This window comes from Camarhynchus parvulus, unplaced genomic scaffold (genome assembly GCF_901933205.1).
Source record: "Camarhynchus parvulus unplaced genomic scaffold, STF_HiC, whole genome shotgun sequence".
NCBI classification, from domain to species: Eukaryota; Metazoa; Chordata; class Aves; order Passeriformes; family Thraupidae; genus Camarhynchus; species Camarhynchus parvulus.
Window position 1 is genome coordinate 1 of NW_022148564.1, and position 17,000 is coordinate 17,000.

Consider the following 17,000-nt stretch of genomic DNA (forward strand, 5'->3'; position numbering starts at 1 on the left):
GATTTTGGGGGGAATTTTGGGCAGAATTTGGGATTTTTGGGATTTTTGGGGGATTTTTGGGGCAAAATTTAAAATTTTTTGGGGAATTTTGGGGAGAATTGAGGGATTTTTGGGTTTTTGGGATTTTGGGGAGGAATTTGGGGGATTTTGGGGATTTGGGGAGAGAATTTTGGGATTTTGGGGGAATTTTGGGCATTTTTTGGGGATTTTTTGGGCAGAAAATTTGGGGATTTGGGGGAATTTTTGGGGAATTTTGGGGGAAATTTTTGGGATTTTTGGGCAGAATTTTGGGGATTTTGGGGAGGAATTTGGAAATTTTTTTTGAAATTTTGGGGGAAATTTTGGAGGGAATTTGGGGTTTTGGGGGGAATTTTGGGAGGAAATTTTGGTATTTTTGGGGGATTTTTTGGGAATTTGGGGAGAAAATTTGGGATTTTGGGGGGGAATTTTTGGGAGAATTTTGGAGGAAAATTTGGGGGATTTTTGGGGGTTTTTTTGGGGATTTGGGGAAAAAATTGGGGGGTGAATTTCAAAAATTTTGGGGGAAAATTTTGGGGGAATTTGGGGATTTTTTGGGATTTTGGGGGAATCTTGGGGGGAATTTGGGGGATTTTGGGGGGAAATTTGGGAGGGGGGGGCGGAATTTGGGGAAAAATTTGGGGATTTTTGGGGAAATTTTGGGAGAAATTTTGGAGGAAAACCCGGCGAAAAAGGGGATTTTGGGGAGCAGAATTTGGGGATTTTTGGGAAAAAAATGGCAAAAATAAATTTGGGATTTTGGGGGGAAATTTGGGGGAGCCAGAAAATTTGGGGATTTGGGGGGGATTTTGGGGAGAATTTGGGAGAATTTTCGGGATTTTTTGGGATTTTGGGGGGAATTTTGGGGATTTTTGGGAAAAATTTGGGGGAAATTTTGGGGAAATTTGGAGGGAATTTTGGGGTTTTTGGGAGGAATTTTGGGCAGAAAATTTGGGATTTTTTGGGGGAATTTTTGGGAGAATTTTGGAGGAAAATTCGGGATTTTTGGGGCAGAATTTTGGGGATTTTTTAAAAATGGAGTTTTGGGGAAAATTTTGGGGGGAATTTGGGATTTTTGGGGGTGAATTTGGGAGAGAAAATTGGGATTGTGAAGGGGGAAGTTTTTGGGATTTTGGGGCAAAATTTGGGATTTTTTGGAAAACCCGGGGAATTTTGAAAAAAAATTTGGGGGAGAATTTTGGGGTAAAGAAGGAAATTTGGGAAATTTGGGAATGAATTTTGGGGGAAATTTTGGGGGGGGGGAGAATTGGGGGGGGATTTTGGGGAAAAGGAATTTGGGAAAATTTTGGGGAATTTTTTGGGAGAATTTTGAAGGAAAGAACTTGGGATTTTGGGGAGCAGAATTTGGGAAAAGGAGAAAAGGGGACTTTGGGGGGGAAAATGGGGGGCAAAAATGGCCAAAAAATGGGGGGAAAAATGGCAAAAAATTTGGGGATTTTGGGGAATTTTTGGGGGGAAATTTGGGAATGAGGGAGGAATTTGGGGGAATGGAGGGGGGATTTTTGGGGAGAAAAGGATTTTTGGAAAAATTTTGGGGATTTTTGGGGGGGGGAAATTTGGGGATTTTTGGGGCAAATTTTGGGGGATTTTGGCAAAAATTTGGCAAAAAATTTTTTCGGGGAATTTGGGAATTTGGGAGGAATTTTGGGGAATTTGGGGATTTCAGGGCAAGAAATGGGGGATTTTTTGGGAGAGAATTTTGGGGGAAAAATTTGGGAAAAAATGGGGATTTTGGGGAATTTGGGGCAAAATTTTGGGAATTTGGCAAGATTTTGGCAAAAATAAAGGGGGGAAAATTTTGGGGGAAATTTGGGAATGAGCCAGGGAAAAGCGGGGGTGAATTTTGGGAAATGGGGAGATTTGGGAGAAAATTGGGGATTTTGGGGGAAAATGGGGAAAACCCGGGGATTTTTTCCCGGATTTTGGGGCCCAAAATTTGGCAAAAAAAAAAAATGGCAAAAAATTTTGGGAATTTTTGGGGCAAATTTTGGGAATGAGCCAGGAAATTGGGGGATTTGTGGGAATTTTGGGATTTTGGGGAGAAAAGGAGAAAATCGGGAAAATGGGAGGGGAAAAGGGCAAAAAAAGGATTTTTGGGAAAATGGCCAAAAAATGGCAAAAAAGGGCAAATTTGGGATTTTTTTTGGGAATTTTGGGGGGAAAAGGGAATGGGATTTGGGAGGATTTTTGGGGATTTTGGGGGGAAATTTTTGGGATTTTTTTTGGGATTCTCCGGATTTGGGGGAGGGAATTTGGGGATTTTGGGGGTTTTTGGGGAAAATTTTTGGGATTTTTTTCCTGATTTTGGGGAGGAATTTGGGGATCTGGGGATTATCTCAAAATTATCCTAAAAATGATTCTGGGAATTTCTCAAAGTTATCCTAAAATGATCTGGGGAATTATCTGAAAGTTATCCTAAAATAATCTGGGAATTTTCAAAATTATCCTAAAATGATCTGGGAATTATTTCAAATTTTATCCTAAAATAATCTGGGAATTATCTCAAAGTTATCCTAAAAAATGATCTGGGAATTATCTCAAAGTTATCCTAAAATTTTGGGGGAATTATCTCAAAATTATCCCTAAAATGATCTGGGAATTTTGGGGCTATCCTAAAAATGATCTGGGAATTTCCCCAAGTTAGTCCTAAAATCCCCCCAGGGAATTATCTCAAAATTATCCTAAAAATAATCTGGAATTTTCTCAAAGTTATCCTAAAAATTATCCTAACATTATCTGGGAATTAGCCTAAAATTATGGGGGAAATTATCTTAAAATTATCGAAAAATTATCCAGGAAATTATCTTAAAATTATCCCCAAATTATCTGGGAATTTTAAGGGAATTATGGGGGGAATTATCTCAAAATTGTTCCTGCAATTAGCCCCAAAATGATCCCAAAAAATTACCTGGGAATTATTTAAAAATTTACCCTAAAATTATCCAGGAATTATCTTAAAATGATCCCAAAATTACCTGGGAATTACATTAAAATTATGGAAAAATTATCTGGGAATTATCTTAAAATTATCCCAAAATGATTCCTGAATTAGCCCCAAAATGACCCCCAAAATTATTTGGGAATTATTTAAAGTTATAAGGGGAATTATCTCAGAATTACTCTAAAATTTCCTGGCTATCTGGGGAATTATCCTAAAATTATCCCAAAATTATCTGGGAATTTTCTCAAATTATCCCTGAATTATCTGGGAATTATCTCAAAATTATCCCGAAATTTATCCTGAATGAGCCCAAAATTATTCAGGAATTATCTCAAAATTATTCCTGAATTATCCCGAAAATCTCTTGAATTATCCTAAAAATTATCCCGGCAATTTTGGCCAAATTATCCCAAAATTTTCGAATTATCTCAAAATTATCCCAAAATTATTCCTGAATTATCCTAAATTTATCCTGAATTATCTCAAAATGATCCCAAAATTATCCAGGAATTATTTTAAAAAATTATCCTAAAATTTTCTGGGAATTATCTCAAAATTATTCCTGAATGGGGAGAAAATGATCCCAAAATTTTCTGGAATTATCTCAAAATTACCCTAAGGATTTTTTGGGAATTTTCTCAAATTTTCTCAAAATTATCCCAGAATTATTGGAAATTTTGGGAATTATCCTAAATTTATCCTGGGAATTATCTTAATTTTACCACCCAAAATTATCTGGGATTTTTCTTAAAATTATCCTGAAATTATCCCGAATTATTTTAAAATTATCCCAAAAATTTTTTGGGTGGGAATTATCTCAAAATTATCCAAAATTATCTGGAAATTATCTGGGAGACATCTCAAAATTCCCCCGGGATTTTCACAAACAAAACAAAATAAACAAGTAAAAAGACAAATGAACAATTAAATAAACAAATAAATAAATAGACAAACAAATAAATAGACAAACAAATAAATAAACAAATAAAAAGACAAATAAATAAATAAATAGACAAATAAATAAACAGACAAATAAATAAATATACAAACAAGGAAATAAACAAACAAATAAATAGACAGACAAATAAATAAACAAATAAAAAGACAAATAAATAAATAAATAGACAAATAAACAAATGGATAGACAAAAATAAATAAACAAACAAATAAATAGACAAATAAGCAAACAAATAAACAGACAGACAAACAGACAAGTAAATAAATAAACAAACAGATAAACAGACAAAGAAACAAACAAACAAAGGAATGGACAGACCCAACAGGAATTAGCCGGGAAATCCGGGAATGCTGGGAACAGAATTCCAGAATTCCAGGAAACACCCGGCAGCTGGAGAGTCTGGAATTCCAAATTTTGCATTTCTTTCCCCAGGAATTTCCTGGGAATTTGGGGGTTTTTTTTCCAGCAAAATTCCAGAATTTTTCCCAGAAATTTTGGGTTTTTTTCCAAAGAATTCCAGGAATTTTTCCCAGGAATTTTGGTTTTTTTCCCTGGAATTTGGGTGGATTTTCCTGCAGAATTCCAGGATTTTTTCCCAGGAATTTCCAGGTCTTTCCTTGGAATTTTGGGGTTTTTTTCCGAAGAATTCCAGGAGTTTTTCCGAGGGAATTTCACCATTTTCCAGAAAATTTGTGATTTTTCCCAGGAATTTTGCTATTTTTCCCTGGGAAGTTGGTTTTTTTTCCAGAAACTTCCAGAAATTTTTCCTGGGAATTTAATGATTTCTCCAGAAATTTTTGGGGTTTTTCCAGAAAATTCCAGGAATTTTTTCCAGGAATTTTCCCAGTTTTCCCAGGAATTTCAGTTGTTTTCCCTGGGAATTTTGGATGTTTTTTCCCAGGAATTCCCTGGGAATTTGGGGTTTTTTTCCAGCAAAATTCCAGAATTTTTCCCAGAAATTTTGGGGTTTTTTTCCCAGAAAACTCCAGGATTTTTTCCCAGGAATTTTGCTATTGTTCCCTGGGAATTTGGGGTTTTTTCCAGAGAATTCCAGGAATTTTTTCCCAAAAATTTCACCTTTTTCCCCAAAAATTCCAGGAATTTTTCCTGGGAATTTCCCCATTTTCCCCACAAATTTTGGGATCTCAAATCCCAAACTTTCCCCAAATTCCCAAACATTTTCCCGGATTTTTCCCACATTTCCTCCTCACATTTTGGAATTTTTTCCCGGAATTTTTGCCATTTTCCTGGTGGAATTTTGGGGAAATTTTCTAGAAAATTCCAGGATTTTTTTCCCAGGAATTTCAGAGTTTTTCCTGCAGAATTCCAGGAATTTTCCAGGGAATTTTGGGCAATTTTCCTGCAGAATACCAAGAACTTTTTCCCAGGAATTTCCAGGTCTTTCCTTGGAATTTGGGGGTTTTTTTCTGCAGAATTCCAGGAGTTTTTCCTGGAATTTCACATTTTTCCCCAGAAAATTCCAGGATTTTTTCCCAGGAATTTTGCTATTTTCCCTGGAATTTGGTTTTTTTTCCAGAAACTTCCAGAAATTTTTCCTGGGAATTTAATGATTTCTCCAGAAATTTTTGGGGTTTTTCCAGAAAATTCCAGGAATTTTTTCCAGGAATTTTCCCAGTTTTCCCAGGAATTTCAGTTGTTTTCCCTGGGAATTTTGAGGGTTTTTTCCCAGGAATTCCCTGGGAATTTGGGGTTTTTTTCCAGCCAAATTCCAATTTTTCCCAGAAATTTTGGGGTTTTTTTCCCAGAAAATTCCAGGATTTTTTCCCAGGAATTTTGCTATTGTTCCCTGGGAATTTGGGGTTTTTTTCCCAGAGAATTCCAGGAATTTTTTCCCAGGAATTTCACCTTTTTCCCCAAAAATTCCAGGAATTTTTCCTGGGAATTTCCCCATTTTCCCCACAAATTTTGGGATCTCAAATCCCAAACTTTCCCCCCAAAATTCCCAACATTTTCCCGGATTTCTCCCACATTTCCTCCTCACCTTTTGGAATTTTTTCCCGGGAATTTTTGCCATTTTTCCCAGGAATTTTGGGGAATTTTTCTAGAAAATTCCAGGATTTTTTTCCCAGGAATTTCAGAGTTTTTCCTGCAGAATTCCAGGAATTTTTCCAGGGAATTTTGGGCAATTTTCCTGCAGAATTCCAAGAATTTTTTCCCAGGAATTTCCAGGTCTTTCCTTGGAATTTTGGGGGTTTTTCCTGCAGAATTCCAGGAGTTTTCCCAGGAATTTCAGGGTTTTTTCCCAAAAATTCCCAGATTTCTCCCCAGGAAGTTTGGGGTTTTTTTCCAGAGAATTCCAGGAATTTCTCATGGGAATTTCACCGTTATTTCCCAGGAATTTGAGTGATTTTTTCTGGGAATTTTTGGGGTTTTTCCCAGGAATTTTTGGGTTTTTTCTGGAAAATTCCAGGATTTGTTCCCCAAGAATTTGGCTGATTTGCCTGGGAATTTCAGGAATTTTTCCCAGGGAATTTCAGGTTCTCTCCCAGAAAATTCCAGAATTTTCCCTCAGTGAATTTGGGGGTTTTTTCTGCAGAATTCCAGGATTTTTCCTTGGGAATTTTTCTGCTTTTCCCAGGAATTTCAGGGATTTTTTTCAGGAGAATTCCAGGAATTTTTCCCAGAATTTTTTGCCATTTTCCCCAGGAATTTTGAGGTTTTTTTCTGCAGAATTCCAGGAGTTTTTCCTGGGAATTTCACCATTTTCCCCAGAAAATTCCTGGATTTTTTCCCAGGAATTTTGCTATTTTTCCCATTTTTGGGAAGTTGGGGTTTTTTCCTGCAGAATTCAGGATTTTTTTTCCCTGGTGAATTTCACCTTTTTTTCCCCAGGAGTTTCATGATTTTCCCCCAAAAATTCCAGGAATTTTTCCTGGGAATTTCCCCATTTTCCCCACAAATTTTGGGATCTCAAATCCCAAACTTTCCCCCCAAAATTCCCAACATTTTCCCGGATTTTTCCCACATTTCCTCCTCACCTTTTGGAATTTTTTCCCGCGAATTTTTGCCATTTTTCCCAGGAATTTTGGGGAATTTTTCTGGAAAATTCCAGGATTTTTTCCCAGGAATTTCAGAGTTTTTTCCTGCAGAATTCTGTGAATTTTCCCTGGGAATTTTGGGCAATTTTCCTGCAGAATTCCAAAGAATTTTCCCAGGAATTTCCAGGTCTTTCCTTGGAATTTTGGGGTTTTTCCTGCAGAATTCAGGTGTTTTTCCCAGGAATTTAGGGTTTTTTCCCAAAATTCCTTGATTTCTCCCCAGGAATTTTGGGTTTTTCCCAGAGAATTCCCAGGAATTTTCATGGGAATTTCACCGTTATTTCCCAGGAATTTGAGTGATTTTTTCTGGTCGCGGGGGAGTTTTTCCCAGGAATTTTTGGGGTTTTTTGGAAAATTCCAGGATTTTCTAGAATTTGGCTGATTTGCCTGGGAATTTCAGGTTTTTTCCCAGGAATTTCAGGTTCTTCTCCAAATTCCGGGAATTTTCCTCCAGGAATTTTGGGGTTTTTTCTGCAGAATTTGGGGAGAAAAATTGGGAATTTTTCTGCTTTTCCCAGGAATTTCAGGATTTTTGGGGAGAATTTGGGGGAAAAATTTTTGGGGAATTTTTGGGGGAAAATTTTTGCCATTTTTGGGGGAATTTTGGAGTTTTTTTTTCTGCAGAATTCCAGGAGTTTTTCCTGGCAATTTCACCATTTTCCCCAGAAAATTCTAGGATTTTTCCCCAGGAATTTTGCTATTTTTCCCTGGGAAGTTGGGGGTTTTTTCCTGCAGAATTCCAGGATTTTTTCCCAGAATTTCACCTTTTTTTCCCCAGGAGTTTCATGATTTTCCCAAAAATTCCAGGAATTTTTCCTGGGAATTTCCCCATTTTCCCCACAAATTTTGGGATCTCAAATCAAACTTTCCCCAAAATTCCCAACATTTTCCCGGATTTTTCCCACATTTCCTCCTCACATTTTGGAATTTTTTCTCGGGAATTTTTGCCATTTTTCCCAGGAATTTTGGGGAATTTTTTCTAGAAAATTCCAGGATTCTTTTCCTGAGAATTTCAGAGTTTTTCCTGCAGAATTTCAGGAATTTTCCAGGGAATTTTGGGCAATTTTTCTGCAGAATTCCAAGAATTTTTTCCCAGGAATTTCCAGGTCTTTCCTTGGAATTTTGGGGGTTTTTCCTGCAGAATTCCAGGAGTTTTCCCAGGAATTTCAGGGTTTTTTCCCAAAAATTCCCAGATTTCTCCCCAGGAAGTTTGGGGTTTTTTTCCAGAGAATTCCAGGAATTTCTCATGGGAATTTCACCATTTTTTCCCAGGAATTTGAGTGATTTTTTTCTGGGAATTTTGGGGTTTTTCCCAGGAATTTTTGGGGTTTTTTTCTGGAAAATTCCAGGATTTGTTCCCCAGGAATTTGGCTGATTTGCCTGGGAATTTCAGGAATTTTTTCCCAGGAATTTCAGGTTCTCTCCCAGAAAATTCCAGGAATTTTCCTCAGGAATTTTGGGGGTTTTTTTCTGCAGAATTCCAGGATTTTTCCTTGGGAATTTTTCTGCTTTTCCCAGGAATTTCAGGGATTTTTTTTCAGGAGAATTCCAGGAATTTTTCCCGGAATTTTTTGCCATTTCTCCCAGGAATTTTGGGCAATTTTTCTGCAGAATTCCAAGAATTTTTTCCCAGGAATTTCCAGGTCTTTCCTTGGAATTTTGGGGGTTTTTTTGGAAGAATTCCAGGAATTTTTCCCATTTTTCCCAGGAATTTCAGGGTTTTTCCTGCAGAATTCCAGGAATTTTTCCCAGGAATTTTCACCTTTTTTCCCCAAGGAATTTCAGGGTTTTTTCCCAAAAATTCCCAGATTTCTCCCCAGGAATTTTGGGGTTTTTTTCCAGAGAATTCCAGGAATTTCTCATGGGAATTTCACCATTTTTTCCCAGGAATTTGAGTGATTTTTTTCTGGGAATTCTGAGGTTTTTCCCAGGAATTTTTGGGGTTTTTTTCTGGAAAATTCCAGGAATTTTTTCCCAGAATTTTTGCTATTTTTCCCAGGAATTTTGGGTTTTTTCCTGCAGAATTCCAGGAGTTTTTCCTGGGAATTTCCCCATTTTCCCCAGAAAATTCCAGGATTTTTTCCCAGGAATTTTGCTATTTTTCCCTGGGAAGTTGGGGGTTTTTTCCTGCAGAATTCCAGGATTTTTTCCCAGAATTTCACCTTTTTTTCCCCAGGAGTTTCACATGATTTTCCCCAAAAATTCCAGGAATTTTCCTGAATTTCCCCCATTTTAAAACAAATTTTGGGACCTCAAATCCCAAACTTTCCCCCAAAAAATTCCCAACATTTTCCCGGATTTTTCCACATTTCCTCCCTCACCTTTTTGGAATTTTTGGGGGGAATTTTTGCCATTTTTCCCAGGAATTTTGGGGAATTTTTCTAGAAAATTCCAGGATTTTTTTCCCAGGAATTTCAGAGTTTTTCCTGCAGAATTCCAGGAATTTTTCCCGGGAATTTTGGGCAATTTTCCTGCAGAATTCCAAGAATTTTTTCCCAGGAATTTCCAGGTCTTTCCTTGGAATTTTGGGGGTTTTTCCTGCAGAATTCCAGGAGTTTTCCCAGGAATTTCAGGGTTTTTTCCCAAAAATTCCCAGATTTCTCCCCAGGAAGTTTGGGGTTTTTTTCCAGAGAAATCCAGGAATTTCTCATGGGAATTTCACCGTTTTTTCCCAGGAATTTGAGTGATTTTTTCTGGGAATTTTGAGGGTTTTTCCCAGAAATTTTGGGGTTTCTTTCTGGAAAATTCCAGGATTTTTTCCCCAAGAATTTGGCTGATTTGCCTGGGAATTTCTGGAATTTTTCCCCAGGAATTGCAGGATTTTTTTCCCAGGAATTTCAGGTTCTTTTCCAGAGAATTCCAGGAATTTTCCCCAGGAATTTCAGGGGTTTTTTTTCAGGAGAATTCCAGGAATTTTTCCCAGAATTTTTGCCATTTTTCCCAGGAATTTTGGGTTTTTTTCCTGCAGAATTCCAGGAGTTTTTCCTGGCAATTTCACCATTTTTCCCAGAAAATTCCAGGATTTTTTCCCAGGAATTTTGCTATTTTTCCCTGGGAATTTGGGGGTTTTTTACCAGAGAATTCCAGGAATTTTCCTAGGGAATTTCCCCATTTTCCCCAGGAATTTTGCCGATTTTCCCCACAAATTTTGGGATCTCAAATCCCAAAAGAACCCCAAAAATTCCCAAATGTTGGGGGATTTTTCCCACATTTGGGCTCACTTTGGGGCTGAAAAAATTGGGACGTCGTGGGGAGGCTCCTCAGGGGGTCCCCGTAGAGGAGCCGGGCCCGGAATTCCAGAACATTCCCCGGCTTGTGGCCGGGAAGGCGGCAGCGGAAGCTCAGCAGGTTGCACAGGGAGTTGCTGCAGGGAGTGCCTCGGATGCACTCGGGAAATTCCTCCTGGGAAAATCGGGAAACGCGGGAATGTTGGGGAGAAAAATTGGGAATTTTGGGGGGAATTTTGGGGAAAAATTGGGAATTTTGGGAGGAATTTTGGGGGAAAATTTGGGAATTTTGGGGGAAAATTTGGGGGAAAACTTGGGAATTTTGGACGGAAAATTGGGAATTTTGGGAGGAATTTTGGGGGAAAATTTGGGAATTTAGGGCAGAAATTTGTGGAAGAATTTGGGAATTTTGGGAGGAATTTTTGGGGGAAAATTGGGAATTTTGGGGGGAATTTTGGGGGAGAAAAATTGGGAATTTTGGGGGGAATTTTGGGGGAAAAATTGGGAATTTTGGGAGGAATTCTGGGGGAAAATTTGGGGGAAAACTTGGGAATTTTGGGGGGAATTTTGGGGGAAAACTTGGGAATTTTGGGGGAAAAATTGGGAATTTTGGGCAGAAATTTGTGGAAGAATTTGGGAATTTTGGGGGGAATTTGGGGAAGAATTTGGGAATTTTGGGAGGAATTTTGGGGAAAAATTGGGAATTTTGGGAGGAATTTTGGGGGAAAAATTGGGAATTTTGGAAAGAATTTTAGGGAAAAATTGGGAATTTTGGGGGGAATTTGGGGAAAAATTGGGAATTTTGGGAGGAATTTTGGGGAAAAATTGGGAATTTTGGGAGGAATTTTGGGAGAAAAATTGGGAATTTTGGGAGGAATTTTGGGGGGAAAATTGGGAATTTTGGGCAGAATTTTTGGAAGAATTTGGGAACTTTGGGAGGAATTTTCGGGGAAAAATTGGGAATTTTGGGAGGAATTTTGGTGGAAAAATTGGGAATTTTGGGAGGAATTTGAGGGTAAAATTGGGAATTTTGGGCAGAATTTGGGAATATTTGGGGTAAGAATTTGAGAATAATTTGGGAATTTTGGGAGGAATTTGGGGAAAAATTGGGAATTCTGGGGAGGAATTCTGGGGAGGAATTCTGGGGAGGAATTGGGAATTTTGGTGAGGAATTTGGGAAGAACTTGAGGAATTTGGGGAGGAATTCTGGGGAAAAATTGGGAATTTTGGGGAGGAATTTTGGGCAGAATTTGGGAATATTTGGGGTAAGAAGTTGAGAATAATGTGGGAATTTTGGGAGGAATTCTGGGGAAAAATTGGGAATTTTGGGGAGGAATTTTGGGGGAAAAAATTGGGAATTTTGGGAGGAATTTTGGGGGAAAAATTGGGAATTTAGGCCAGAATTTGTGGAAGAATTTGGGGAATTTTTGGACGGAATTTTGGGAATTTTTGGACGGAATTTTGGGTGGAAATTTGGGAATTTTTGGGAGGAATTTTGGGCAGAATTTGTGAGTGTTTTGTGCCCACCTGGAGCAGTCGGAGCTGCCCGGCCAGGGAGGGAAAATTCTCCGGGAATGAGCCCAAAAGGAGCCCCAGTTATTGGGCAGAACGTGGAGAATTTGGGGAGAAATTTGGGAGATTTTGGGAGGAATTTTGGGGGAAAAATTTGGGAATTTTGGGAGGAATTTTGAGCAGAAATTTTGGGAATTTTGGGAGGAATTTTGGAGAGAACTTGGGAATTTCTTGAAGTGAATTTGAGGATTTTGGGAAGGAATTTTGGGAGGAATTTTATGGAAAAATTTGGGAATTTTGGGAGGAATTTTGGGGGGAAATTTGGGAATTTTGGGAGGAATTTGGGGGTAAAAACTGGGAATTTTGGGAGGAATTTTGGGGGAAAAATTGGGAATTTTGGAAAGAATTTTAGGGGAAAATTGGGAATGTTGAGGGGGAAAAATTGGGAATTTTGGGAGGAATTTTGGGGGGAAAATTTGGGGAAAAATTTGGGAATTTGGGGAGGAATTTTGAGCAGTAGGAATTGTGGGAATTTTGGGAAGGAATTTTGCGGAAGAATTTGGGAACTTTGGGAGGAATTTTAGGTGAAAACTTGGGAATTTAGGGCAGAATTTGCAGAAGAATTTGGGAATTTTCAGCAGGAGTTTGGGGGGAAAAAGTGGAATTTTGGGAGGAATTTTGGGGAAAACATTGGGAATTTTGGGAAGAATTTTGGGGGAAAATTGGGAATTTTGGAAAGAATTTTGAGCAGAAATTTTGGGAATTTTGGGAGGAATTTTGAGGAAGACTTTGGGAATTTTGTGAGAAATTTTGGGAGGAAATTTGGGGAAAAATTTGGGACTTTCGGGAGAAATTTTGGGAGGAAATTTGGGAATTTTGGGAGGAATTGTGGGGAAAAATTGGGAATTTTCGGGAGGAATTTTGGAAGAATTTGGGAATTTTGGGAGGAATTTTGGGAAGAACTTGAGGAATTTGAAAAGGAATTTTGGGGGGAATTTTGGGGAAAATTGGGAATTTTGGGGAAAAATTGGGAATTTTGGGGGAAAATTGGGAATTTTGGGAGGAATTTTGGGAAGAACTTGAGGAATTTGAAGAGGAATTTTGGGGGGAATTTTGGGGGAAAATTGGGAATTTTGGGGAAAAATTGGGAATTTTGGGAGGAATTTTGGGGGAAAAATTGGGAATTTTGGGGAAAAATTGGGAATTTTGGGAGGAATTTCCAAAAAAATTTGGGGGAAAACTTGGGAATTTTGGGGGAAAAATTGGGAATTTTGGGAGGAATTTTGGGGAGAAATTTGGGGAAGAATTTGGGAATTTTGGGAGGAATTTTGGGGGAAAATTGGGAATTTTGGGCAGAATTTTTGGAAGAATTTGGAAATTTTGGGAGGAATTTTGGGAGAAAAATTGGGAATTTTGGGAGGAATTTTCGGGAAAATTGGGAATTTTGGGAGGAATTTTGGGGGAAATTTTGGGGGAAAAATTGGGAATTTTCGGAGGAATTTTGGGGGAAAGATTTGGGAATTTTCGGAGGAATTTTGGGGAAAAATTGGGAATTTTGGGAGGAATTTTGGGGAAAAATTGGGAAGTTTGGGAGGAATTTTGGGGAAAAATTGGGAATTTTGGAAAGAATTTTAGGGGAAAATTGGGAATTTTGGGGGAAAAAATTGGGAATTTTGGGAGGAAATTTGGGGGGAAAATTGGGACTTTCGGGAGGAATTTTGGGAGGAAATTTGGGGAATTTTGGAGAGGAATTGTGGGGAAAAATTGGGAATTTTGGGAGGAATTTTGGGAAGAACTTGAGGAATTTGAAGAGGAATTTTGGGGGGAATTTTGGGGGAAAATTGGGAATTTTGGGGGAATTTTGGGGAAAAAATTGGGAATTTTGGGAGGAATTTTGGAAGAATTTGGGAATTTTGGGAAGAACTTGAGGAATTTGAAGAGGAATTTTGGGAGGAATTTTGGGGAAAAATTTGGGAATTTTGGGAGAAAACTTAGGAATTTTGGGCAGAATTTGGGGAAGAACTTGGGAATTTTGGGAGGAATTTTGGGGTAAAAACAGGGAATTTTGGAAAGAATTTTAGGCGGAAAATTGGGAATTTTGGGTGAAAAAATTGAGAATTTTGGGAGGAAATTTGGGGGGAAAATTGGGACTTTCGGGAGAAATTTTGGGAGGAAATTTGGGGAATTTTGGGGAGGAACTGTGGGGAAAAATTGGGAATTTTGGGAGGAATTTTGGGGAAGAACTTGAGGAATTTGAAGAGGAATTTTGGGGGGAATTTTGGGGGAAAATTGGGAATTTTTAAAAAAAAAAATTGGAAATTTTGGGAGGAAATTTGGGGGAAATTTGGGACCTCGGGAGAAATTTTGGGAGGAAATTTGGGGAATTTTGGGAGGAATTGTGGGGAAAAATTGGGAATTTTGGGAGGAATTTTGGGAAGAACTTGAGGAATTTGAAGAGGAATTTTTGGGGAATTTTGGGGAAAATTGGGAATTTTGAGAAAAAATTGGCAATTTTGGGAGGAAATTTGGGGGAAATTTGGGACTTTCGGGAGAAATTTTGGGAGGAAATTTGGGGAATTTTGGGGAGGAACTGTGGGGAAAAATTGGGAATTTTTGGGAGGAATTTTGGGAAGAACTTGAGGAATTTGAAGAGGAATTTTGGGGGGAATTTTGGGGGAAAATTGGGAATTTTGGGGGAAAAAATTGGCAATTTTGGGAGGAAATTTGGGGGAAATTTGGGACTTTCGGGAGAAATTTTGGGAGGAAATTTGGGGAATTTTGGGGAGGAACTGTGGGGAAAAATTGGGAATTTTCGGGAGGAATTTTGGGAATTTTTGGGAGGACTCCTAGGGGAATTTTGGGAATAGGCTGTGCCCACCTGGAGCAGCTGGAGCTATTTGGGGGAAAATGAGAGAAAATTGGGAAAATTGGGAATTTTGGGGGAAAAATTGGGAATTTTGGGAGGAATTTTGGGGGAAAATTTGGGGGAAAACTTGGGAATTTTGGGGGAAAAATTGGGAATTTTTGGGAGGACTTTTAGGGGAATTTTGGGAGGAATTTTGGGAATTTTTGGGAGGACTCCTAGGGGAATTTTGGGAATAGGCTGTGCCCACCTGGAGCAGCTGGAGCTGCCGCCTCCTGTGGCCTAGAAAATTGGGAAAATTGGGAATTTTGGGGGAAAAATTGGGAATTTTGGGAGGAATTTTGGGGGAAAATTTGGGGGAAAACTTGGGAATTTTGGGGGAAAATTGGGAATTTTTGGGAGGACTTTTAGGGGAATTTTGGGAGGAATTTTGGGAATTTTTGGGAGGACCTAGGGGAATTTTGGGAATAGGCTGTGCCCACCTGGAGCAGCTGGAGCTGCCGCCTCCTGTGGCCAAGAAAATTGGGAAAATTGGGAATTTTGGGGAAAAATTGGGAATTTTGGGAGGAATTTTGGGGGAAAATTTGGGGGAAAAATTGGGAATTTTGGGGGAAAAATTGGGAATTTTGGGAGGACTTTGGGGGAATTTTGGGAGGAATTTTGGGAATTTTGGGAGGACTTTAGGGGAATTTTGGGAATAGAATTGTGCCCACCTGGAGCAGCTGGAGAGCTGCCTCCCTGTGGGAAAAAGAAAATTGGGAAAATTGGGAATTTTGGGGAAAAATTGGGAATTTTGGGAGGAATTTTGGGGGAAAATTTGGGGAAAAATTGGGAATTTTGGGGGGAAAAATTGGGAATTTTGGGAGGACTTTTAGGGGAATTTTGGGAGGAATTTTGGGAATTTTTGGGAGGACTTTTAGGGGAATTTTGGGAATAGGCTGTGCCCACCTGGAGCAGCTGGAGCTGCCGCCTCCTGTGGCCGAGAAAATTGGGAAAATTGGGAATTTTGGGGGAAAAATTGGGAATTTTGGGAGGAATTTTGGGGGAAAATTTGGGGGAAAACTTGGGAATTTTGGGGGAAAAATTGGGAATTTTTGGGAGGACTTTTAGGGGAATTTTGGGAGGAATTTTGGGAATTTTTGGGAGGACTTTTAGGGGAATTTTGGGAGGAATTTTGGGAATTTTTGGGAGGACTCCTAGGGGAATTTTGGGAATAGGCTGTGCCCACCTGGAGCAGCTGGAGCTGCCGCCTCCTGTGGCCGAGGGCGCTGAGCTGCTGCCAGAGCACGGCCAGGAACTGCCGAGGGCGGTGGGGCAGGAGGCGCCCGGCCAGGCCCTGCAGGGGCACGCAGGGCGGGATGGAGTGCCGGCCCAGCCGGAACCCCCCAAAGCCCCCAAAGCCCCCACATTCCCGGGATTTCTGGGATTCCCGGATTTCCAGCAGCTCCAGGTGGAAGGAGTCGAGCAGGGCGCCCTCGTAGGACGTGTGCAAGGAGACGGAGAGGCCGTGCTGGGAGAGCTGCCCACTGATGCCTGCGAGGGAACGGGGCACAATGAGAGGCAAATGAGAGTAAAATGATCTGGGAATTATGTCAAAGTTATCCTGAAATGATCTGGGAATTATCTCAAAGTTATCCTAAAATGATCTGGGAATTCTCTCAAAGTTGTCCTAAAATAATCTGGGGATTATCTCAAAATTATCCTAAAATGATCTGGGAATTCTCTCAAAGTTATCCTAAAATGATCTGGGAATTATCTGAAAGTTATCCTAAAATAATCTGGGAATTATGTCAAAATTATCCTAAAATGATCTGGGAATTATCTCAAAGTTATCCTAAAATAATCTGGGAATTATCTCAAAGTTATCCTAAAATGATCTGGGAATTATCTCAAAGTTATCCTAAAATGATCTGGGAATTATCTCAAAATTATCCTAAAATGATCTGGGAATTATGTCAAAGTTATCCTAAAATGATCTGGGAATTCTCTCAAAGTTATCCTAAAATGATCTGGGAATTATCTCAAAATTATCCTAAAATAATCTGGGAATTATCTCAAAGTTATCCTAAAATTATCCTAACATTATCTGGGAATTAGCCTAAAATTATCTAGGAATTATCTTAAAATTATCGAAAAATTATCCAGGAATTATCTTAAAATTATCCCCAAATTATCTGGGAATTACCTGGGAATTATCTGGGAATTATCTCAAAATTGTTCCTGCAATTAGCCCAAAATGATCCCAAAATTACCTGGGAATTATCCTCAAAATTACCCTAAAATTATCCAGGAATTATCTTAAAATGATCCCAAAATTACCTGGGAATTACATTAAAATTATCGTAAAATTATCTGGGAATTATCTTAAAATTATCCCAAAATGATTCCTGGAATTAGCCCC

At 39.0% G+C, this 17,000-nt stretch overlaps 1 protein-coding gene across 1 annotated transcript; it reads right to left on the reverse strand.

Moving 5' to 3' along the window:
• Positions 1–10,218: 10,218 nt before the first annotated feature.
• Positions 10,219–16,179, reverse strand: LOC115916935 (atherin-like; the record flags this gene model as incomplete). Its single annotated transcript, XM_030970673.1, has 2 exons — positions 10,219–10,399; positions 15,828–16,179. Coding segments are annotated over 2 exons (533 nt in total), but the record flags the coding sequence as incomplete, so codon positions are not given.
• Positions 16,180–17,000: the final 821 nt, after the last annotated feature.